The sequence below is a fragment of the Lithobates pipiens genome, unplaced genomic scaffold (genome assembly GCF_037356315.1).
Source record: "Lithobates pipiens isolate NorthernLeopardFrog02 unplaced genomic scaffold, aLitPip1_a1.2 Scaffold_8, whole genome shotgun sequence".
Classification (NCBI taxonomy): domain Eukaryota; kingdom Metazoa; phylum Chordata; class Amphibia; order Anura; family Ranidae; genus Lithobates; species Lithobates pipiens.
The window spans coordinates 462,409,044-462,435,599 of NW_027507903.1; the positions used below are offsets into that span (position 1 = coordinate 462,409,044).

The 26,556-nt window shown below is 42.2% G+C and overlaps 1 protein-coding gene across 5 annotated transcripts in view; it reads left to right on the top strand.

The window, feature by feature from the left end:
* LOC143960178 (E3 ubiquitin-protein ligase rfwd3.S-like) overlaps window positions 1–26,556 on the top strand; it is a 64,497-nt gene that overhangs the window by 32,336 nt on the left and 5,605 nt on the right. For 2 of the 5 annotated variants that reach the window (XM_077468498.1, XM_077468497.1), the window contains exons 3-8: window positions 2,550–2,608; window positions 6,801–6,987; window positions 13,860–14,010; window positions 14,316–14,492; window positions 23,508–23,719; window positions 24,589–24,800. In XM_077468498.1, the coding sequence (XP_077324624.1) occupies window positions 2,550–2,608; window positions 6,801–6,987; window positions 13,860–14,010; window positions 14,316–14,492; window positions 23,508–23,719; window positions 24,589–24,800 (998 nt within the window). The remainder of the gene's footprint in view (window positions 1–2,549; window positions 2,609–6,800; window positions 6,988–13,859; window positions 14,011–14,315; window positions 14,493–23,507; window positions 23,720–24,588; window positions 24,801–26,556) is intronic. The other 3 variants (XM_077468500.1, XM_077468499.1, XM_077468501.1) reach the window with 2 other exon arrangements.

Below are 26,556 nucleotides of genomic sequence, written 5' to 3' on the forward strand. Positions count from 1 at the left end.
AATATGACGCCGGTTTGTTTACAAGTGATCACTCCGTCATTTGACGGAGCGATCACGTGGTAAACGGCCGCGACGAGCGGCCGTTTACCGTGATCCGTGATGCGCCGGGTCCTGTGGACCCAGCGGTCACGGATGCTCTCGAGTGCGCGCCCCAGGGGGCGCGCGAGAGCAGAATTCTGGGAGGCCGTTAATTAACGGCCTCTCAGAGTTAAACAACCGCCCTGAAGCCGTTAATCGGCAATGGGCGGTTGTTAAGTGGTTAATCACCTGTCAACTGCTCCGCCTACATATACTTCCGGGGAGGCGCCTCCTACTGGCAAAATCACATACAGGTATGTTATTGCCTCTTCCGGGTCTGGGGCGCGCACACACGCACCACCGGTGACCAGCTCCCATTGTAATTGGACACAGCGGGAGCCAATCAGCAGGTCAGGCGGACCCGCCGATCATTCCCGACATAAGCAGAACAGTGGTTTGCCTATGTGAACAAGGCAGATCGCCGTTCTGTCGGGGGAAGACAAAGATCTTGTGGTTCTGCTAAGCAGGAATATAGATGCAGCTTGGGCGTGTTCAAAATCCCACATGCCCGATCCCGTCTGGAAGTGGACACTGCACAGCACTAATCACAGACATTTCCAGATCTGTGCAGCTGCTAACCGGGAAATATCTCATTGCTTGTGATTAGCGCTGTGGGATTTCGAACATGCCTAAGCAAGAACACGGATCTCTCTTCTAACAGTACAAGCACATTCTCCACAGTTAGCAAGCACTCCTTAGGGACACATTTAACCCTTTGATCGCTCCTGATGTTAACCCCTTCCCTGCCATTGTCAGTACATTGATAGTGCGTATTTTTTCGCACTGATCATTGTATTGGTGTCACTGGTCCCCAAAAAGTATCTCTTACTGTCAGATATGTCTGCCACAATGTCGCAGTCCCGCTAAAAATTGCTGATCGCCACCATTACTAGTAAAAAAAAAATCCCATAAATCGATCCCATAGTTTGTAGACACTATAATTTTTGTGCAAACCAATTAATATACGCTTATTGGTATTTTTTTTACCAAAAATATGTAGCAGAATATATATCGGCCTAAACTGATGAAGAAATTTGATTTGGATATGTTTTATAGCAGAATGTAAGAAATATTGTTTTTTATTTTTTCAAAATTGTCAGACTTTTTTTGTTTGTAGCGCAAAAAAGAAAAGAGGTGATCACATACCACCAAAAGAAAGCTCTAGTTGTGGGAAAAAAGGACATAAATTATATTTTTATGTACAGCGTTGCACTACTGCGCAATTGTCAGTTAAAGTAATGCAGTGTCGTAATGCAAAAAATGGCCTGGTCATGAAGAGGGGTAAACCTTTCAGAGCTGAAGTGGTTAAACCTTTAGCATGTCTAAAGACAGCAAGGTGGTAGAATGTTCGTTAACCTGTGTTGTATACAAACGGCACTGGAAAAAGCAACATCGGGCTGCCATTCCACCCATTAATGTCCATGAAATGAACTCTTATCATAGTCATGACCGATGTAAACCATGCAGTGTTTACATCTGTGAACCTGCTCCCTTTCTCCATTGTGGGACATGAGAATGAATTAATAATTCTTTAGTTCATGAGCATTGTACCGATCATGGCAGCAGCGATGAAATAAAGTTTAACCATTCACCCCTTTGCTATCAAATTAGTTTGGGTACAGTGTTTCATTTCAAAGTAATTGTCAGTCAAAGTATCACAGCACTGAAAAAATTGCCTGGACACGAAGGAAGCTTATAGGGTGGCCAGGTAAGTGTAGAAATGCAGTGGGTGCCCCACAGTTGTGACATTGCAGAATACTGTATGTAAAGCTGTTCATTTTGTCGACTAAAAAATTTTAGTCGACTAAATGAATACTATTTATGTCAACTAAAATACGACTAAAGCTAAAACAATTGACATTACTAAAATACGGCTAAAACTAAAATGCCATTTTAGTCAAAAGACTAAAATTGGACTAAAACTAAAATGGCATTTTTGTATAAAGACCAAGATTAAAACTAAATTGAAATTTGACTTCAAAATGAAAACTGGTCTGTAGTGCATGTTCATACCTCAATACCATAAATAATAACATTTGATTTTTCACTCCAGCAGTATATAATGAGTTTAGAAATTGTAGAGAAATGTTAACTAATGCATTACAATTTAATTATACTCAGATTTTAGATGACTAAAATGAGTTTTAGTCGACTAAAATTTACTGGAAATTTTAGTCGACTAAATATGACTAAAACAATTGCAGAAGACTACAATGAGACTAAAGCTAAAATGCCATTTTAGTCAGTAAGACTAAGACTAAAACTAAATGGAAATTTGCTGCCAAAATTAACATGATGTAAAGGATGGCCTATTTATGATGCGGTGTCCCATTGGGAATATGGTGTGGCCTCTTGGGAGATGTTTGCCATGGTGTCACTCGCTCAATTGCAGACCTCTGCTGGGTTACTTTCCTCCAGCTGTCTTTGCAGGTTGTCACAATTATGGATCCTGTTATGTTTTTGATTTGTAGATCCAAGAGCCGTTATAGAAGCCCCAGTGAAATCATCATCGGAACTCCCAACCCAACAGGTGACTGACAGTCCACAGTGTGTCTATGAGGAGCTGTAACAAGGTCCTCACATTGTACTTCTCTAAGATAGGAAAGAGGTGCATCTGATCATCAAGAATGCCAATAGAAAGATTCCTGGGACATTAAAGCTGAACACCGGGATATAAAATCCATTGGCCCTGTGCATTCTTCTTGAATCACTGTGTTTTTTGTATATTTCTTCCAGGTCTGTGGAGTAATCCAGTGTGAGACTTCCTGTAATAAAGACTGCTCACTGGTGCTCTCTCCTTGTGCAGGGTGACTGGTCTTGTCTCCACCCCCTCTTGTAGTTTTCTACAGACAGCCTTTGGTGGGAGGAGCCTGTTGGGTCTCTCCCACAGCTTTGCAAAGGCTATGTGTAATACAGTGATGGTGTCACTTCTACTTTTATAAGGTAATATCTGGGTTTTCAGTGGCATTAGTTAATGTGTATCCATTCTAATATCCAGGAATAGATTTTGATTTTTATGCCCGGATTTTGGCTTCAAATCTAAATAAGAGCTAAAGGAGTGACAATTGTAGGAAGAGAGAGGGGGTGGGAGGGAATTACATTTGTTGACAATAGACAATTTTTGGGGTTTTTCACAGTAGAATGAAGGAAATGTGAGCTGCCACAAGGCTTTGTTTTTCCCTATTCTAATGGGATGCTAGAGCTCCCAGCAGTTTGCAGATAGTTTGACTTATTTTAGGACCTGTCAGCAGCAGTTCCCTTCCTCAATGTCCCCTCTATAGTTTAGAGTTCTGTAACCAAAGTTACATAACAGAAATAATAGTTCTGTGTCTTCTGCAGCGATCACCTGTAAAGCCTGCAGGGGGCGCTCTGGCAATAGAAGAGGGGGACAGTTGCCCCATCTGCTTAGAGCAGTGGACCAATGCTGGCCGGCACCTCCTGTCCACACTGCGATGCAGACATCTTTTTGGCTTTAAGCCTAGGTTTACACTGACAGCAGGATTGAAATCGCACAAGTTCAGCTGAACTCGCACAATTTCATACCCGCTGCGGGTTCCTGCACACCTCAAAGTCACCAAAGGTAGTACAGAAACTACTTTTGGGAATCAGTAGGGTGTCGCAAAGTTGACGTCACACCGATTCGGACGGTGCCATTTATGGCAATAGCTGCCAGTTTGGCATGCGATTGGACATGTCCAATCGCATGCCAGATTGCATCAATGTGAACATTGACTCAAGGATTATAGTCACACTTTACAAAAAATAATAAATGCACATTTTTTTGCAGGTTGAAAAAAAAATGCATTTTTATTATCTTTTTACACGGCAGTCTGTAAGGCACTGCACCTGCAATCAGCGGATGTCTGGATCCTGCAGACACTCTGTAAGCTGTCAGCCCATACCTTGTACCTCGCAGCTACTGAACTGCAGGAAGAATCATTGGACTATGAGAGCACTCGTCAATGCCCTTGAAGTCCATTGAGAGCTACAAGCCACCATCCGCAATGGCAGATGGTACTTGCATGCATTCATTTACAAGAAAACATTTATTTTTTTAATTGTGACAGCAGGTTTGGGAAGAGGATCCCTGGCCTGCTGTCACAGGGAGGGGGGATCAGAGGGGAGAGGAGGCAGGAGCTGGATCATATTACATGTTCCAACGGTGAATTATCCTTTAAGTGCATTGATCAGTGGCTGAAAAAAAGTGTCCGCATGTAAAAACTCACTGTGTGGGGTCATATTTGTCCTCTGGGTTCCCTTTTTCTTACTGAAAATGAAATTAATTTTTTGATCTCTGACTTTTCTGCCTGGAGGAGAGATGCGGGGACTTTTAGACCCCACAACTCTCCATAAAGAGGACCTGTCACACACTGTTCCTATTACAAGGGATGTTTACATTCCTTGTAATAGGAATAAAAAGTGATCCTTTATTTTTATTTTTTTAAGAGGCAAGTGTAAAAAAAAAAAAAAAAAATTGAAATAAAATAAACAATAATAAAAATAAAATGTAAATTACGTTCAAATCACACATGAGTTATCAACACAAACGTTAGAGTGAGAGAAATAATTCTAGCCCAGTTTCTCCTCTGTAACTCTAAACAGGTAACCTGTAAAAAAAATTAAAGCGCTGCCTACGGAGATTTTTATGTACCAAAGTTTAGTGTTAGTGTTTATTGTTATGTATCTATTTACTCGGCGTAACATCATCTTTCATATTATACAAAAAATTGGCCAATCTTTACTATTTTTACATTTTTTTTTTAAGTCATGAAACTGTTCCCCCCCCCAAAAACACATTTAATGTAAACGAATGTAAACGATAAGCAATGGATAAAGTTAGAAGAAGATATACTAGGGGTTAAAATAAAATATCTTCATGGATAAAAACGAAGTTAAGACCAGAGGAGAAGGAAATGCCTATCTTCGTAAGAGCAACCTTAAAAATTTAGGACAATATGATAAAAAAAGGTAAACTGTCATCTTTAATAGGCCCTATGACTCCATTATTTGCCAATCCTGAATTTATACCAGCCTTAAAAGATAATATCTTTTTGAAATGGAATATGGAGGAACATGAACGGATAATACAAATCTTGAAGGATGGAAAAATGCCAACACTTCAGGAATTGGGGCAAGAACATAAAAATAAATGGTTTCAGTACTTTCAACTGAAAGCATATATTGATCCAATTGTAACAACGATTAATAGACAATTAACCATATTTGAACAAATAGCAATAAATAAGGATAAAGCAAAAAAAAAATATTATCTAAGATATATAATCTATTACTTAGTACTGGTGATATTAAAAAAATAGTAGGTGTAAGAAAATGAGAGGAAGAAATTGGGAATGAGATGACAGAGAAAGAATGGGAAGAGATATTTGCAAGACTATATAAAATACCCTTAACCACTAAATATCAGGAAAAAAATAATAAAATTATATTAAGATGGTATAGAAGTCCAGTGGTCATGAACAGAATAAACAGAGAACTCTTAAACCTGTTGGAGGTGTAAGATAGAAAAAGGTACTTTAGAGCATATCTGGTATAGTTGCTGGAAGATAAGAGTATTTTGGGGTAAGATAATAGAATTATATCAGAAGGTGACAGGTATAAGATAAAAACAGATATAAAGACAGTATTATGCTCCCATACATTTAATAAATTAATACAGAAGGAGATAGAATTTCTGCATCAGATGACTTCAGTAGCTAAAGCTGTAATAGCACGTAAGTGGAAAAAAGGAGAGTCCCCAACAACGGAGTGGAAATGTAAGATGAGCTAAATGCTTTCTATGGAGAAACAAATAAGACAAGAGGGATATGGAGAGAAACAAATTTCAAAGTATTGGAAAAAATTGAAGGAATTGGGTACCTCGGGGAACTTGTAAGAATTTATGTAAGTGAGGGGGTGGGGGGATGGATGAGGTGAATTTGTTGATTGTTGTGGGGTTTTTTTTTGTTTTTTGTTTTTTTTTTTTTTTCTTTTCTGTAATTAAATTTGTAATGGGGTAATTGTTGAATGTAAGTTTTTAAAATATAAAATAAAGAGAAATTTGAAACAAAAAAACACATTTGAAAAATTGCTGCAGAAAAGACCGTGTGAGATAAAAAGTTGCAGTGACTGCCATTGTATTCCCTTGCTAAAAAAAACATATATAATATTTGGGGGTTCTGAGTGATTTTCTAGAAAAAAATCTGATGCAGCTCTGCGTAGAAACTAGCTTCCAGGTTTTATTGACAAAGCTTAATAAAAGTAGAAGTTAGAAGCTGATTGGCCACCATGAACATCTACAGCAGATTCTGAGTGCTCCAGTTTTAGCAAATATTCCCCTAAGACCCCATTCACACCTGAGCGTTTTGTAGCTTGACGCCTGAAGCTACAAAACGCTGGAGGGGAAAAAAATCCATTATTCTCAATGGAGATGGTTCACATCTCCACTCCAAGTCGCGCGAGTGACCTTTTGCCCTGCACAAATTCGCGGTAAAAAATGCCGCCTAAAAGTCACAGTCATTGAGAGGCTTGCTTATGACAGTTCACAGACCAGTCACTTGCAGAAATCTGTTAATTTTACTAGCTAGCAGCTGTTAGTCTTCTAGGAAGCTAAATAGTCAGACTGTAGCAAGTTCATTGATAAATGTTGGGAGGTAACTTTTGTGCTTCCACCACTATTGTTTGGTGCCCATGTCACTCACTCCTGAGTTTCTTTTCTTCATAAGGAACTAAAGATGTTGATTGCTCAGTATGGCACCAGTTCTTCCGAACTGTCCTTCAGCCAATTTCCACACAAATACAACTTTCAGAAGACTATGGCTCAGATGGAGAACTGCCATGTCATGGCCTGCTCTGAGTGGCTGGGTTGCCTCATGGTGTCACAAAAACCCAATCCTGGAGCCGCCCTTTCTGGTAAGTCATCTTAAAGGGAAAAAAAAATCTACAGGTGTGCATACCATCTGTCACTATACAACTGTACTACATTTTGGGGGGAGGTTACATGTTTTCCCCCCACACCCAGAAGCACTGGTTTGAGGGCTCTCATCAAAGTCACATAGCCAGCAATGCAAAGTATATAGCTATTAGAAGGCTTACTGTTTCTATTTGGAAATACATATAGACATGGGGCAACCATATTGATATAGTCCATACAAAAGCCTCTGCTTCCTGCTGAGTACTGCTCACCTGTGGTCATCCCTCTGTAAAGACTTTCTGGAGCTCTAACTGGTTTTATCTCACTTGGCATTTGTTCTCTCGTTAATAAACTGTAATTAGAAGGGGGCTCCCCTCTATGAATATGATACATATTTTCTTTATAAATCTAACAGCCAAATAGTTATAATAGATAATAATAAAATGCAGATAAACAAATAAAATACACTTTGGGGCCATGGTGCTGTCATTGCTTCCCTGTAAATCTTCTATCTCTCTCGTTTTTATTTCTCTTCTGTAAATCTCCCTGGGCTCTCTCTCTCTCTCTCTCTCTCTCTCTCTCTCTCTCTCTCTCTCTCTCTCTCTCTCTCTCTCTCTCTCTTCTCTCTCATTTCTCCCTTGTAAATCTTCCTGGGCTCTCTCTCTTCCATTCCTCCCTTGTAAATCTCCCTGGGCTCTCTCTCTCTCATTTCTCCCTTGTAAATCTCCCTGGGCTCTCTCTCTTCCATTCCTCCCTTGTAAATCTCCCTGGGCTCTCTCTCTCTCATTTCTCCCTTGTAAATCTCCCTGGGCTCTCTCTCTTCCATTCCTCCCTTGTAAATCTCCCTGGGCTCTCTCTCTCTCTCATTCCTCCCTTGTAAATCTCCCTGGACTCTCTCTCTCATTTCTCCCTTGTAAATCTCCCTGGGCTCCCTCTCTTCCATTCTTCTCTTGTAAATCTCCCTGATCTCTCTCTCTCCCCCATTCCTCCCTTGTAAATCTCCCTGGGCTCTCTCTCTCTCATTCCTCCCATGTAAATCTCCCTGGGCTCTCTCTCTCTCATTCCTCCCTTGTAAATCTCCCTGGTCTCTCTCTCTCTCTCCCCCATTCCTCCCATGTAAATCTCCCTGGGCTCTCTCTCTCTCATTCCTCCCTTGTAAATCTCCCTGGGCTCTCTCTCTTCCATTCCTCCCTTGTAAATCTCCCTGGGCTCTCTCTCTCATTCCTCCCTTGTAAATCTCCCTGCTCTCTCTCTCTCTCTCTCTCTCTCAAAGGTCTGGACACTTTGTAAAATAAACAAGGATAAGGAGTTGTCTCAGATATCACTGAACCTAAAGACATTTTTTTTTCTTCTTAAACTGAAGTAAGGAAAGACATGTATTTAACTGCTTGACCACTGGGCACTTAAACCCCCTTCCTAACCAGACCAATTTTCAGCTTTCGGTGCTCTCACACTTTGAATGACAAATACTCAGTCATGCAACACTGTACCCATATAAAAAGTTTGTCCTTTTTTCACACAAATAGAGACTTAATTTGGTGGTATTTAATCACTGGTGGGTTTTTAATTTTTTGCGCTATAAATCAAAAAATTTGGTAAAAAAAAAAACCTTATTTCTGTTAAAATTTATTGGCGAGTATTGGCAGGGTATTTCAGTGTTGCAGAGTATTGCACAATATTGCAGAGTATTGGCAGAGTATTGCACATTGTTGCAGAGTATTGCACAGTGTTGCAGAGTATTTGCAGAGTATTGCACAGTATGGGCAGCAGAGTACTGCAGAGTATTGACACTGAGCAGCGCTGTGGGCACTACACATCTGCCATCTCTCCCCCTCTCCCCTCGCACTGTACCAATCGGTACAGAGAGGGGAGGGAGGAACAGGCGTCATGACATGACTCTGGTTTGTTTACAAGTGATCGCTCCATCATTTGATGGAGCGATCACGTGGTAAATGGCCGCTACCAGCAGCCAATTACTGCGATCCGTGATGTGCCGGGTCTTGTGGACCCGGAGGTCATGGATGTTTATGGGAGCACACCCCAGGGCACGCAAGAGCAAGATTCTGGAAGGACGTCCATGGACACCCTCCCAGAATAAGCTGAGCGCGTTGTAGCCGTCTTTTGGCTATGGCCCGGTTGGCATGTGGTTAATCAGGGATTAAAAAGTGTTCTATACTCAAGTACAAGTAATCATATTAACCAATGTTACATGGTATTATTATATTGAAGTACTTATATACAGTGCCTTGCGAAAGTATTCGGCCCCCTTGAACTTTTCAACCTTTTGCCACATTTCAGGCTTCAAACATAAAGATATAACATTTTAATTTTTTTGTGAAGAATCACCAACAAGTGGGACACAATTGTGAAGTGGAACGAAATCTATTGGATAATTTAAACTTTTTTAGCAAATAAAAAACTGAAAAGTGGTGTGTGCTAAATTATTCGGCCCCTTTACTTTCAGTGCAGCAAACTCACTCCAGAAGTTCAGCCAGGATCTCTGAATGATCCAATGTTGTCCTAAATGACTGATGGTGATAAATAGAATCCACCTGTGTGTAATCAAGTCTCTGTATAAATGCACCTGCTCTGTGATAGTCTCAGGGTTCTGTTGAAAGCGCAGAGAGCATCATGAAGACCAAGGAACACACCAGGCAGGTCCGTAATACTGTTGTGGAGAAGTTTAAAGCCGGATTTGGATACAAAAAGATTTCCCAAGCTTTAAACATCCCAAGGAGCACTGTGCAAGCAATCATTTTGAAATGGAAGGAGTATCAGACCACTGCAAATCTACCAAGACCTGGCCGTCCCTCTAAACTTTCAGCTCAGACAAGGAGAAGACTGATCAGAGATGCAGCCAAGAGGCCCATGATCACTCTGGATGAACTGCAGAAAACTACAGCTGAGGTGGGAGAGTCTGTCCATAGGACAACAATCAGTCGTACACTGCACAAATCTGGCCTTTATGGAAGAGTGGCAAGAAGAAAGCCATTTCTCAAAGATATCCATAAAAAGTCTTGTGTAAAGTTTGCCACAAGCCACCTGGGAGACACACCAAACGTGGAAGAAGGTGCTCTGGTCAGATGAAACCAAAATCAAACTTTTTGCCCACAATGCGAAACGATATGTTTGGCGTAAAAGCAACACAGCTCATCACCCTCAACACACCATCCCCACTGTCAAACATGGTGGTGGCAGCATCATGGTTTGGGCCTTCTTTTCTTCAGCAGGGACAGGGAAGATGGTTAAAATTGAGGGGAAGATGGATGCAGCCAAATACAGGACCATTCTGGATGAAAACTTGTTGGAGTCAGCAAAAGACCTGAAACTGGGACGGAGATTTATCTTCCAACAAGACAATGATCCCAAACATACAGCAAAATCTACAAAGGAATGGTTCACAAATAAACGTATCCAGGTGTTAGAATGGCCAAGTCAAAGTCCAGACCTGAATCCAATCGAGAATCTGTGGAAAGAGCTGAAAACTGCTGTTCACAAACGCTCTCCATCCAACCTCACTGAGCTCGAGCTGTTTTGCAAGGAAGAATGGGCAAGAATTTCAGTCTCTCGATGTGCAAAACTGATAGAGACATACCCCAAGCGACTTGCAGCTGTAATCGCAGCAAAAGGTGGCTCTACAAAGTATTAACGCAAGGGGGCCGAATAATTTTGCATGCCACACTTTTCATTTTTTTATTCGTTAAAAAAGTTTCAAAAATCCAATAGATTTCGTTCCATTTCACAATTGTGTCCCACTTGTTGGTGATTCTTCACAAAAAAATAATAATAATGAATAGCGAATAATGTCACATATATTGGTTTATGTATTTTAATAATAATTTTTCTTTCATAATATTTTTATAATGTATTGTGTGGGTATTCATACATCATTAATACATATATACCGTAGTATTATAATAAGGGTTACAAATATGAGATTCTATGAAAAGTTTGAAAGTATTAGAAGTTGTATATGTGAAATTATACACAGGGTTAAATTTCAATGGTCTGAGTCTTAAGGAATTTATAACACGTGTTTAATTGTGTGGGGATATTTTCTCTTACATATATATTTCAAGAGGAGCCGAGATGGCTAGAGAGAATGCCAGATTTTAGGCAGTTTTTAATCATTTAGAGGTTTTGCTATACTCAGGTCAGTTATTATATTATTTAATAAAATGAATTCTAATACAACACTGCGCCCTGGTGGTGAAAATATTAAGAATCCACGATGGCCGCCATACCTGGTTGTCATAGTAACATGGAAACAAACCGTAATTTTACATCATCAATTACGTAGTAGTGACACACACACACACTTTTTGGGTGGGATAAAAGTGGTTACACATAGCAGAGAAGAAAGCTAGAGATGCTCAGATCCAAAGGAAGCTTGGAGGAGACCGAAAGAATTTTAGGACGGAAAGAGTCTTGTAAGACGAGAGGAGAAGGATATAGCATAGAGATGTAGGAAAGTTGGAAGAGGTCCCTTGTGGAACACCTCACCAGATACTTCTCAAAACCAAAGTTTCTTAGACCACTGGTAAAGTATTAATCTTTTTTTAGGTACTTGAAGTTTGGTTGAGCATGATGCTTGACAAATCCAATCAATATTGGCAGGTCGGTTTTGGAGTGGAGTGAATTCTAACTGCAGTACAATTTTTTTTTGCTTTTAAAACGAGGAAGATACATATATTGTCATATCTCACAAAACTGACTTCAAAGTCTTATGCTGCGTACACACGATCACACATTCTGACAACATGGGATTTTTTCCGACGGATGTTGGCTCAAACTTGTCTTGCCAACACACGGTCACACAATGTTGTTGGAAATTCCGAACTTCGAGAACGCGATGACATACGACGGCACTATAAAGAGGAAGTTCAGTAACCATTTTGCCCCCCCTTGGGCTCCTTCTGCTAATCTCGTGTTTATCTTGTGTTAGTCAGTTTGCATTTGTTTTTCAGTACATATTTTATAGTACGTATTTGATTTTGCAGTGCGTTCTTGTCCGCTTGTTTCTGATTTTCAGCTCGCTCTTCTCAGGCCTTTTTGTGACAACATCAAAAACCTCACCATGCATCTTACAAAATACCATGGAGTGTCTACTTTCAAAAAAGGGGTAATTTGGGGATTTGGCAGGTATTTGTACTTTCCTGGCTTGTTCGGGTCGCAAGAAATGAGATCCACCAGTACATCAGGTTTGATAATTTTTTGTATGATTTGCACCACAGCTTGTAGACTCTCTAACTTTCACAAAGACCAAATTATATCCATTAATTTGGGTTATTGTTACCAAAGATATGTAGCAGTATAAATTGTGGCTAAAGTTTACAAAGAAAAATTAATAATTTGCTAAATTTTATCACAGAAACTAAGAAAAATTAGTTTGCTTTCAAACATTTCGGTCTTTTTTTATAGAGAAAAAAATAAAAAAAAACAGAGGTGATCAAATACCACCAAAAGAAAGCTTTATTTGTATGGAAAAAGGGAGAAAAAATCATTTGGGTACAATATTACATTAATTCAAAGTGTGAGAGCACCGAAAGCTGAAAATTGGTCTGGTCACAAGGGGGGTTTAAGTGCCCAGTTGTCAAGTGGTTAAATAGGTGAGCACCAGACTCCTTACCATTGTGAGTGTGCACATTCTTTTTCTTTTCCTTAAAACTTTTGCAACACAGAGGTACAGTACAGTATTTTGAAGTGCAGTTTAATTTGTTTTATGATTACAGTATACTTTATACTGTATTTTGTTTAGCCGTAATCATTTTTATATGAATAAATGGTTGTGGAACGAATCATCCAAGTTTCTATTATTTCCTATGGGGAAATTCACTTTGATATGAGTGCTTTGGATTTCAAGCATTCTTCTGGAACTAATTATGCTCCCAAACCAAGGTTTCAATGTATTTGATATTTGAAAGTATATATCCATTTTTGTATTATCACAAAATATACTGATATTATTTTACACTGAATTTTTTGTTAATAATATATATATTTTTAGCATATCATTGTTGTCACTTGTCTTCAAAATAGCACGAATAAACGAACTTGAACTACTTGATTGTATTTGTGGAAAAATTAAAAAATCTCCTGAAACATAGATGTTTGCATAATTTCATAAATATTATATTATTTTAATATTTCAGTATAAACATTCTGACATTCCCTTGTAAATCTCCCTGGGCTCTCTCTGTCTCATTCCTCCTTTGTAAATCTCCCTGGGCGCTCTCTCTCTCTCTCTCTCTCTCTCTCCCCCTCTCATTCCTCCCTTGTAAATCTCCCTGGGCTCTCTCCCTCCCCCTCTCATTCCTCCCTTGTAAATCTCCCTGGGTTCTCTCTCTCTCTCCCCCTCTCATTCCTCCCCTGTAAATCTCATGTCTCTTTTTCATTGATTCCCTGTAAATCTCCCAGGGCTCTCTCTCTCTCTCTCTCTCTCTCTCTCATTGCTCCCCTTTAAATCATCTGAATTTTTCTGATTGTTCTTCTGTAAATCTTCTCTTTCTTTCTCTCTCTCTCTCTCCTCCTTTGTAAATCTCCCTGGGCTCTCTCTGTCTCATTCCTCCTCTGTAAATCTCCCTGGGCTCTCTCTCCTTAAGTTCTCCCTTGTAAATCTCCCTGGACTCTCTCATTCCTTTCCTGTAAATCTCATGTCTTTTTTTCATTGCTTCGCTTTAAATTTCCCAGGGCTCGCTTTCTCTCGCTATCTCTCTCATTGCTCCCCTTTAAATCTTCTGGATTTTTCTGATTGTTCTTCTGTAAATCTCCTCTCTCTTTCTTTCTCTCGCTCTCTCTCTCAATGCTCCCCTGTTAATCTCCAAGTTCCTCCCCTCATTTATCTTTATAAGTCTTCTGGTTCTCTTTCCAGGGTGTGGTGTGAATAAGATAAATGTGGCCACTATGGAGAGCGAGAAATACATTCCCATCCATTCCAGCTCGATCCGTGATCTGGCCTTCAGCTCGCGCTCTGACAACCTCCTCCTCTCCGCTTCTATGGACTGCACATTGAATCTGACCAGGTGAGTGCTGCATGTTCCTGCATATAAATGGGCAGGCAGCTCTAGTAGATTGGAGTCTATTCAGTCTTTGTTCTTTGCCTCACTGACATGCATTTGTTTTTTTAGCCTCGAGCTGTAACTGAGTAGCTTTAGTATATCTGCTGCTGGACATGGTTGACAAGGTTGCCGTTAACAATAAATAGTAAAGGGTTTGGGCTGGACATCACTTTACCGGTTACTTTGTGGTAGCTGTTGGGGAATATATTGTTTGAGAAGAGCACAATGGGAGCTTAAAACTCCTCTGACATTGTCTGTCCCCCTTGCAGCCTTGTAACGAACTCTGTGGTGCAGACCTACAAAGTCAATCGGCCGTTTTGGAGCTGCTGCTGGTGCTCTGATGACTTCAACTATGTTTATGGCGGTATGATTAATGGCTTGGTAATGGTTTACGACCTGAGGAACACAAGCAAACATGTGAATAAACTGAGGCTGTGGGAGTCCCGGTGAGTGCATAAAAAAAACAGTTTTGCATCAATAAACATATGGCAGGAGGCAGAGATAAGGGTAGACCAGGAACTTGTCAAGATTACAGAGGACCTGTCACTTATCAAATATGACTATAAAAAAATTCTAATACATAGTCTATTGGCCATGTAGCTATTTTCAGAACAGTCTGTTTCTACACACATAGATGTGTTAACAACTAGAAGACTGAGCCTGGACTACAGTTTAGTGAATACAATGAAGAGTCAGGACAACTGTTACCACCTGACACAGCCAAGGGTTCTATCCAGCATGGGATAGGCTGCCATTGGCAGGATGAGGTACGGAATGGGAATGCACCGTGTCTTAGAACACAACAATACTAATGCTCTGTACACACGATAGGATTTTCCAATGGAAAATGTGTGATAGGACCTTGTTGTCGGAAATTCCGACCATGTGTAGGCTCCATCAGACATTTTCCATAGGTATTTCCCTCACACAAAATTTGAGACCTGGTTCTCAAATTTTCCGACAACAAAATCCGTTGTTGGAAATTCCAATTGTGTGTACATAATTCCAACAGCACAAAGTGCCACGCACGCTCGGAATCAAGCAGAAGAGCCGCACTTTCTCGGCTCGTCATATGTGTTGTACGCCACCACGTTCTTGAAGTTTGGAATTTCCCACCAACTTTGTGTGACCGTGTGTATGCAAGACAAGTTTGGGCCAACATCTGTCAGGAAAAAAATCACATGGATTTTGTTGTCGGAAAATCCTATCGTGTGTACAGGGCAGAAGAAGGAAGTACACCCAAGTTTCATGAATGCCAATTGTGTATCCAGGTCAAGGATGTATATATTGTAGATGTTTGTCAATAATCAGTAGAACAAATGCACAGTTAGAGCACAAAGCATTACAGTATATACATCTGTAATTAACATATAAAAGATGACCCAAAGTATAGCATTTAGCTGTGTAATGACAGCTCATGATCCAATATTTCAGGGTACAAAATGACCCCTTTTCCAAGGAGGACTTGGCCAGCTGCTGTGCTTTTGGTTTAACTTTTGTGACCTTTTATGTTAATTGTGGAGGTATTTGCTGTAATCTCTTTTTGCAGTAACTCTGCATCTGTTGATTGCTGACAAATTTATACTGTGTATTAATCTTTGACTTGGATGTAAAATGTGCACTAATGAATTTTGAGTTTTCCTGCCTCTTTACATCAGTATCCCCCCTCCCTAATCCCACCACATCACATTCCCCCTTTCCCCCTTTACATCAGTGTCCCAAGTCAGCCCCCTTGCCCCCTACACACCACACATTACCCCTCTTACGTCACTTTTTTCCTCTGTCATATCACAGTGTATGATTGGTTGCTGGGACCTCCCCACATCATCCACTTGTTAACATGAAAAGTTGGGTAGCTCCCACCGTCTGTCCAGAAGTTCCCCCTTCTGCCCTGCTGTGCGGTTCTGGGGGAAGGGGTGACACAGCTGAAGTAATTCAGATAGGAGGACTGTCAGTGATGGGTCTGGATAGGCCTGCCATTTAGTGATGTCTGATCTAAGATATCATGAAAACCTCAACGTTATAGCTGGAAAACCAACCTGGGTGGGAAAATTTTAATTTTACCAAAAAGAAGAAAGTAGACTTCCCACCAACTGTTGCTGTTACTCTCTCCCACTAAGCAAAGAAAAAGAAATTGTGGCTGGAGTTGCACCCTAATGATGTGCATGACGCTTGCTTCCAATCAGGTGTTATCTATCCTCTGTGACCCTCACTGCACACACCCTGTTCACAGGGAACACCAGTTGATATTTATGGGAGCAATGTGCAGTTTAGGGATTGCTTGCTTCGCCTCCATCTATGAATCTTAGGAGAATCTCTGTAATTTGAAGCTACTAATTTTATTTCTTGACTGTCAATTTTTTTTCTTTTTAACCCCTTCCTGATTAGCATATGCATATGTAGCCTCATGGAATTGGGTCTTTATCCTTGAGGTCTCATATATGCGCTACTGAGTTTGTTCTGAGAGGGCGGTACACAGTGCACTTATAGCAAAATAACCGAGCTGTTGCTAAGAGCTCTAGGCCTCATACAAACAATTGGGAATCGGTGCATGATCTCTGTTAGAGCCTATTATTGACTACCAGAGTGATTAGTCACTGTACCCTGTGTTGTTTTCTCCTCTTGAATTGAGAAAGAGATACATTGTAAAATAGAAGAAAAAATTGATCTAGGTCTGTGTTAGACCAGTGTATTTTAGGTAGGATTAAAGAAAAATAATTTTCTTTTTCGTTCATTGACGAACACAGCGCCATTAATCTTGACTGTAGGGTTATTACGCCACCTTCAGGAAAGGACTAGGCAGAACATGTAATAAATGTGAAAAACAACAGAACTGTACAGTTCTGCCCAGGGGGCGGTCCCTCTGGTAATAACCCCTCAGCTTGCTTCTTGCAGCTCAGTTTTTTGCCTTTTGCGCAAGATTTTAAGATCCTGTGATCTTCTATCAACAGCCGGCTAGGTGACAGGCTGGATAATATAGATCCTTGTAGTCTCCCCAGCCTGGCCATCAAGCGTGTGCAGACCCTAGCTACGTGCTGGGTCAGCCACAACATGTCCCTCAGGCTCCAGGGGTGGCCAGTGTGCGCAATGCTCCGGGGCACAGATATGACCAGACTACAGATGTCTTTGTCACAGTGTGCCATGGCCTACTGCTCGGGTGTGGCTTTGTGATGGAATGCCTCCAGCTCATCCGGATATTAAGTACAGCTCTTCCTGCCTGGGTGGGATAGAGCAGTTGGGCATTCCCTGGGAGGTCGATGAGGGGGTCCCTCTCCTCCCTTTCTTCTCTCTCTGTCCCTGTTTTCTCCCCCCCCCCCATGGAGGATGCTGCATGACTGGTCTGTTTGATGTGTGTACCTGAGCCAGGGGTCCTCCAGGGGGCTCTGATCCTTGATTGGGGGCTGCGCTGGCTGTCTGTGTCCCTGGGCTGTCTTTGGTCTTTCTGCTGGTGTCTGTGAGCTCTGCATGTGCTGTCTCCATAGCGCTGACTGCCGCCATTATCTGCGTACAGTTGTTCATTGGCCATTTTCTTTTAGTCTCTGTGAGAAGCCTGGTCAGCGGCCATTTTCTCAAACTTCGGCAGCCATGTTCCCTGTGATTTTTCTCTATACAGGGTGCCCGGCGGCCATTTTCTTGTAGCCTCAGCACGTTTTTTTCTCCACAGTGCTGGTTCCTGTACCTCAGAACAACGCGTTTTTTTTTGTTCTGGACACCTGGGAGCTAATACTGGACACAGGCATCTATAACAGCATGGCACAGCACTCGGTCAGGGTGGTGAGTACTGTGGTGGAGGCCCCTCAGTCTGCAGCAGCTAGGAGGATGGAATTGAGCACCTTTTCCTAAGTCTCCAAGGTTGGCAGACAGGGTGGGTCAGCATGGCGTCAGAAACTGGCATTTCTTCCCCAGACCTTCCTGCCATTGCAACCGGCTCATCTGCAAACAATGCAGTGCCTTTGGACGTTTTGTCGGCGGTCCTTGAAACGTTCGTTGCCAGGGTGGAGGCGGTGTGGGCGTAAAGGTGGTAAAAAGCGGCCCCTGCCCCCCCCCCCCCGGGGAGAGTTCTGACTCAGACTCGTGCCCCGCAGTGACTGGCAGCGCCTGCTCTGATGTGTCCAGGACCGATCGAACAGTGAGGATGATTACGCGTCCGGTTCAGAGCAAGACAAATCGCTAGTTGGAGCACTTATCACAGCTGTGCGTGATGATACCCTGAAAATACAGGATGCAGCAGTATCCTCTGCTGAGATACCGGTTCCTTTTGGGTCCCGTAAGCACCTAAGGTGTTTCCGTATCTGACTTATTTCGATAAGTTCATATACAAGGAATGGGGAAGCCCGCAACTGACCTTTTCGGTCCCAAAAAGAATGGCGGTGTGCTACCCCTTTGAGGAGAGCGTTCTTAAAAAATGTTCGGCTCCCCCGGTCGTGGACCCCCAGTATCCAGGTTAAATAAAGTAGCCACGATCCCGGTAGAAGGGACTTCTGCATTTAAGGACCCTACCGATTGGAAGGCCGAGGCAGTAGCCCGGTCCATGTTTAGGTAGTGGGGTCAGCGATACGACCGTACTGGCCATAGCATTGGTGTCACAGACACTTACTGAGTGGGCAAAACTATTGCACCGTGAATTGGAGAAGCAGCAGCCTTCTCCTGTCTGTGTGGAACTAGCAGACCAGTTAGTGCACAGCCTTAAGTATGTCTGTGACGCGGCCATGGATACGCTTCCCTTGCTCTACAGAGCATCAGTATCAGCAGTGGTGCTGTGGTGCCTGATCTGGCTGAAATGCTGGTCTATGGACCAGGCATCTAAAAAAGCCTTGACGGATTTGCCTTTCCCTGGTAAGCGGCTATTTGGAGCCTCGCTGGATGACATTATTAAGAATGTCACAGGTGGGAAGAACACTTTGCTCCCACAGTCCAGGAAGGGTAAGGAGCCACGCCGCAGACAAGGGCCCTCATTTTCCACTCAAAAGAGTTTTTTTCGTCTGCCCAGGACTTCAGCTCCCAGTCCGACAGGGCGACTACTGTGGGACAGAAAAAAATTACAATAAAATAAGAAAATATGTGGCGCAACCAACCCTAATCTAAAACTGCAAACAATCAATAATAATGAAATAAATGCAAATATAAATAGAGCACTAAGTGAAAATAAATAAATAAATAATAGCGCAAATACCACAAAAAAGTGCAAGAATAACCACACTTGGAAAGTATCATGTGCAATATACACAAACAGTGCAATCAATAAAAGTGCTAAATATAGTGCAAATAAATATTATAAATATAGAAGTACAGAAATCCAAAAAGTGCAAATGTAAAAGAAAAAGTCCATATGTTATACAATATAATATAATATAATATAATATCTTGATAGTCAATGCGGTGCCAACTCCAATGGTAAATGGTGACCATACACAAAGTCCATGCAGTGAAATAATAGTAGCAACTTCAAATGAGTGACAGTCCACTAATAATTCAGTGCTCAGCTTGTGCACCACCCATTTTCCCAAGCCTCTCACCTCAAACATATACCATCAATGGCCAATATAGCGCTGTACATATGTTGATGACACTTCCAAACTTCTCCTCATACGTCCAGTCCGTTAAGACAAACAATTCATAGGTCATGTAGGAGATGGGAAAAAAGACAGAGAGGGGGCTCCCATGTGTAGTATGTAAAATATATATTTATTAAAAAAATATCCACACTCACATATAAATTTAAACAATAGCGGATCCGTATATACACAAACTTCCGGTCTCGGCCGCGACCAGAAGCGACGAACGTAACACCTGGCTCCTCCCTGACGTGTTGCGTCACAACCTCGTAACTTTATCAAAGGGTGAAGGGAGACAGGTGTCAACGGAGCTTATATGTGGTAAGCCTCCACGTACACAAACGAGCCTTCCTAAAACAGCGATCAATACTTCTAATACAAGCATCATAAAATCATCATAGCATCCTATGGTAAAATCAAATAATGCTCCACATAATAAAATCAAAATATAAAATAAAAATCAATAACTATATATTGACAAAATAGAGCGACGTCTAGTGGCCCTAAAAAATATTATTGCCTCTCACAAATATTAGAACCAATACAGGAAAATCCTAAGTATGGCCATCTAGTGGTTCAACAAGAGAATGCAGGTTAATGTAGATACTGATGCCGCCTTGAGCAAATTACTCAACGGGGCCCACATATCTCAATCATCACCCTACTCATACAACATACAAGCCATCTAGTGGAAAACCTGCAGTTGACCGAGTGAACCCAAAAATATCAATTAAAAATACGTAGATGAGGCCATCAATATAAATCAATTATATATCATAAATAAAAAAGAATATCTACTACCAATAAATCATCATAATTCATATATATAAATATAAAAAAATATAAAATATATAAATTAAAATATTATCATTTTATGAGTAATAGTATCCAATAGACTTCCACTAAACTAATACATGCCAGATCCCCTACACCAATATTGTGACTAATCCTAATCACCTTATTGTCCCCTCTCCAATGTGGTTTGTATTTTTGAATACCACAAATAATTAACAACGAGGGGTCTTTTTTATGAAATTTCGCATAATGTCTTGACAAACTATGTTTGTCAAAACCTTTTTTTGATGTTTTGAACATGCTCTCTAAGGCCGCGTACACATGGGCGGATTGTCTGCCCAACTTAGTCCGCTGAACCGTGTTTCAGCGGACAATCCGCTCGTGTGTGGGCTTCAGCTGACTTTTTCAGCGGACAGTCTGACGGACTAAGTCTTTCGGAATTTCCGTAATTTTGTCCGTCCAAACTTGGTTTTGTCCGTCCAAACTTGGTTTCAGCGGACAGTCCGCTCGTGTGTAGGCAAGTTGGACGGACTAAGTATGGCGCATGCTCAGAAAGGATTTACACGGCCGAAGGTTGCATTGCAGTGTATTGGACGTCGTATTTCTAGTCCCGTCGTACGTGCTGTATACGTCATCGCGCAAGCTTTCAGCGGACTGTCTGTTCATCGTGTGTGGTCAAGTCCGTTCATTCAAAAGTTGAACGGACTGTCTGTCGGATTGTCTGACGAACTTAGTTGGGCAGACAATCCGCCCGTGTGTACGCAGCCTAAGTCTCTTCCATACGTACTTTAACACCCTCTGGACACAATGTAGAGTTTCGACCTAAATTGTTTTATTTCTAATTATTAATATGGACATTATTGGTGTAGGGGATCTGGCATGTATTAGTTTAGTGGAAACAGATTTTTCCCCTCCAGCATACCCTTACTCCCGGCTCGCCGGGAGGACTCTGCCTGTCCCAGAAACAGAAAGGTTTCAGGGATTCTATTCCAATCTGTTTGTAGTCCCCAAAAAGTAAGAGGTATGTCCAATCTTGGACCTGAAAGCCCTCAATTTCTTTGTGAAAGTACAGAGGTTCAGAATGGAATCGCTCTGTAGTCGCTGCACACCATCTGGGGGACTCCCTGGCGTCTCTGGATAGCCAGGACATGTACCTGCACCCATATGCCCCAGGCATCAGAGGTTTCTGCGATTTGCAGTTGGGGAAGACCACTACCAGTTTGTGGCTCTCCCCTTTGGCTTGGCTTCAGCACCCCGAGTCTTTATCAAGGTATTGTCTCCAATTTTGGCGTTTTGCGACAACGTGGGATCGCTATCATGGGTTACCTAGACGATCTCCTTCTGAGAGCAGCTTCCGCAGGTGGTTGTCCCTGCGCTTCTCCATGCAAGTTCTGGGCCCCATGGTGGCCTACTTCGAGGCGGTACCGTATGCCCAATTTAACACCAGAGTCTTGCAGAAGGAGATTTTGGCAAAATGGGACAAATCTCCGTTGTCCCTGGATGACTGAGATCTCCGGTCCTTCAGTCCGGGAAATCGTTCCTACCTCTTCATTGGACAGTGATCACAACGGACGCCAGCCTGACCAGCTGGGGTGGAGTACTGGGAGTACAATCGACCCAGGGCCCCTGGTCAAGGGAGGAATCCCAGTTGCCGATCAATGTGCTCGAACTTCAAGCGATCAGGCTATGCCTCTCCACATGGTCGATGAGACTACAAGGACATCTGATCAGGATCCAGTCAGACAACGCCACGGCAGTGGCATATGTCAACCATCAAGGAGGAACAAGAAGCTCAGCTGCAGCACGGGAGGTTGCTCACATCCTTCGAGTTGTTAGGAGGGGCACTTCCTGTCCCCCTTCCTCCTTCTGCCCAGGGACCGCTAAGGTGACTCCTCCTTTCACCTTAGGCGGCCCCATCCTCTAGGCGATCTCCTGGGACACGTGACAGTTCTCAGGAGACTGCCTATCCACTCAGGGAGTGCAGCGCAACTCGGGTGCCCAGAGTGGCAATGGAGGAGCCAGTGGAGAGGAGGGGGAGAGGAGCGACACCCCGTTCGGCCGCAAGTGTCTGTTTATTAAAAGTTAGCAACTACACTTTTTGTAGCTGCTGACTTTTAATAAGCCTGGAACTCCACTTTAAATAGATGTGACTTGTGTGAAAACACTGGGTAAAACAATATATGAATCGCGAAGATTTGATTTTATGCTTCTACAGTCTCCACCATTATAGCAAGTATTATCTTGCTAAAAGCGTCTTTGACCTGCTTTACTCCTAGTTTACAGGGGGCAGTAATGTATATATATATTACTCTGCCTGACCGTGCCATTCTGTCGATGTATATCGTCGTGAGGCAGTCGGCAAGTGGTTAATGTGAGTAATTATGTGTGGTTCCTTAGGCACCGCATTATTCATTACTTCATTAATTCTACTTGGTGTCAGAGCTCTCTCTATATCCAATTCACTTATACCTAAAGTAGCACACTACATATATATATATATATATATTTTTTACTTTTTATTCTCTAGGGTGTCTGGAAAAAAAAAATAATGTTATAATGTTTATTGGTTTTAAGTAATTTTCTAGCAAAAAAAAAAATGATTTGAACTTACAAAAACACCAAGTCTGAAAAATAGGTATAAATGGACATCCGTTTACTTCCACTTCCGTCAATGTTCGTTTTTTGGAATGGATCAAAAACCTATTTTTCTTCCGCTAAGAAAGTGGATGGAACAAAAAATGAATGTAAATGGACAAACGGTCAGTTTTTACATGAAAAAATGGCTCCAGGACTCTAGCTGGTGGATGTAAAAAATGGATGACAAAATGATGAAAAACTGATGTAAACAGTTCATCTGTTATTTTCTTTGAAAAAAATGTGACTGAACTGATAAAACGTTCTGCATGCGTAAAAGGGGCCTAAGTAGCTGTGATGAAATGTACAGTTTTACTAACACATGTCGAAGTTGGAAAACTGCGTCCAAGTGTTAGGATGCGTTTTACCTTTGTCATGAAGGGGTAAAGAATTTGATATGAAAATGCTCTTGCTGAGAGTACAGACTTGCTTGTTTTGTCATACCTGTAATCTCTGATCTGTCATCTCTCCCTCAAGTGCTCCGGTGGTTACTCTCTCCTACATGCCTCGTGCCACCTCTGAGGCCTTCCCCTGTGGAGGATTGCTGGTGGGGAACCAAAAAGGAGTGTGTTTTTGGGAGATGGAGGGTGCCCAGTACAATGCACACCTACTGCCCCTGGATTCCGGAGGATGTACTGACATCCAGACAGAGAGCAACACGAGGCAATGCCTGTTCACTTTCCGGCCAGGTGAGTATATGGCCATTTCAAATGTAGCACCCAGATGACCTAAATCTGGTGCACTTTACCAATTTGTAAACTAGATGTTGGTTTTACGCATAGGACTTGCAGCTTTTAACTAATGCATATGAATTTCCAAATTACATTCTGTGACCTGGAATTGTATAATTTCTTCTTTCTTTATTGAACTGCTTGTGAAAGTGCATGTAAACCCATTTGAACTGCCTACTGCATGTGATTGTTAAATAAGGTCCTAACAATAACTGAATATAAACTGCATAATTTCAAGCTCTGATACTTTTTTTTGGTCAGTTTTCTGTTTTGCCAACTCTCTCCCATTAGGGAGATTTCCCTTCACTTTCTGTCCCATAGCCAAACAGGAAATGAAAGAAACTCCCTCCAAAAAAGAGGGAATCTCAGTGTGTCACCAGAAGTAGTGTCCTCATTGGAAGATTTTCCTTCTATTACTGTTCTGGTGTCAACCCAAAATTTAAGATTTTCTTTCACTTGCTGATAACGGTAAGCAGGACAAATGGAGAGAGCAAATCTCCTAATGGGCACAAAGACAGCAATAAAAGCTGACGTGTTCAAATCCCTCTCCACTCGATCCAAAACTAATAAAATAAAAATTTAGCCTGTAGGTGCACTTTAAATTTACCAAATGTAAATGTGCCAACACCATGCACTACATTTCAAGACAATCAAACAGCACTTTGTACTTCTTGTTGGTAGATCTAAAGTAGGTTGTACAATCAGATTGTAGAGTGTATGGCTTGTTTTAGGAAAGGAGAGTAAATTGACCAAGTATGATTGGAAAAAGGAGAGTTTTTGTTTTTAAAATTTTTATCCTCTGTGACTTGTATATGCTCTATTGACAGATCATACCCGTAACTACATAAGCTGTGTGATGATGAAACTCACCAAAAACAGCCTGGCAAATTCTGCAGATAAGTACAAATGTTCCTGTTGCCCAATACAGACCTTCAAGGGGGGGACCACCTGTAGACTTCTGACCAAGAACGCCATATTCCAGAATCCAGACTGCGGTATACTGGTGTGTATTGGAGACAAATCCACCAACTCCGCCATGGTAAGAAATGTGCAACCCTTCTAGCTACATGCAACTTTACTACCTTTAGAATATGTAACACTAGAGAAGATTGGCAGATATTGTGAACTTGTTGCAAGTGTAGGTAGAGGCTGTGCATGTGTTGCAGGTGTAAGAAGTTGGGGACGTGTTACAAGAGACTGCTAGTAGGGATGCACCAATACCAATTTTCTTTATCGTACATCACGGGACACAGAGCAACCATAATAACTAACTGGGTAATATGCCACCTATAGGTGAATGGACACTGGCAAACCAAAAAAGAAAGACAGGAAGTCCTCCCCTATATAATCCCTCCTAAACAGGAAGTGCCTCAGTTTTTTCGCCAGTGTCTTGTAAAGGTGATTGTCATGGTCTGGAGAAGCTCTCCATGAGCTTACTAAGAAGATGGTCCTGAAGGATTTTAAGGATTATATAATCGGATCCATCCAAACAGTGTTACACTAAAATGGATGATACCCGAACCTCGTTCATGCAAGAGGATTACGAGGTATTGCCTGTACTGTGAACCTTTGGGCACTGGACCCTGGGAAATCCAGACCCTTGGTAAGATTGAATGACTCCTAAGGAGATCCGGCAGGGTGCTTTACAGGTCCAAGGGAGTGGCCCCATATTAAGAAGACCAGGTCCTTGAAGGTCCAAGGGACAGAGCCCCGCTGTGATGGGGGAAGATTGGAATCTTGCTTTTAGCAGAATCCTGCGGCGGGACTGGTAAGTGTTTTAAAGATTTTTTGCACTTGTTATAAACCGTATGATGTACTTACAGTCTCTTACCTGTGGGGGTTTTTTGTTGCCAGGTGCCATATTTGTTTTTTCCACCAGGAGCAGTAGTGCTGCGGATGGCGGCGCTGCTCTGTGGAACTGCTAGAAGAGCTGTTTCTAGCAAAGGGCAGACGGTTCTCCAGGTCCTCCCGCCTCCATGCACTAGTCCCTACGTCGGCGCCCTCGTGGCCTTCTCCTGCTGCTGTTTATGTGGTCAGAGGATGCGCATGGGCACGTGCACGAGAATGGCGTGAAAGTGGGACGTACACGCACAGGACACTACAAGCGTACACGTGGGACATACACTTGCAGAGCGCTACGAGCGTGCACGTGGGACGAACGTGTACAGGACGCTATGTGCATGTACGTGGAGCACGTGCCCCGGACATGCGCAATAGGGTGGAAGCAGCATATTAGGAACTAGTTCAGCCTAAGCTTCTGTAAGCAGGCTGGTGGGGACACAGTAGCGGTGTCTGCTGGGCACGTGAGTCCCTGTGGCTGGACCAAGGCACCACAGGTCCTGTAAGAGCTGGGTACTGCAAAGGCTGATATAGTGTTTTGGCAGAGCAGTGAACTACAGAAAGGTGGGGGTTTTTCTTTACTTCAAGTTTGTCTCAGTCATGTCTTCCTGAAGGAGGAAGGAGGAATGGGGGAGGCACAGCAGGAAAGGGTGCAAATGCACCACCATCTGTATTTGAGGATGCTAGCCTTACATCTGCTGTGTTTAACGTTTAACTCTCCTGAAAGTCTGAGCCATTACCGTTGTCAGGCATTGTAGCAACCACTAATGCTTCTGTCTCAACCTGCCTCAGACATCCGGTTCTAAGGGAAAGCCTCAAGGCCAGGGGCAGAAAAAACTTGGGTCCAGAGACCCCCTAAAAGGGTCAGTTCCAAGCCTTTCTTATGAAGGAGCGCCCCCACTTATACGAGTGGGGGGGGCTATTCGAATTTTCACGTGCCTGGAAAGAAGTGATCA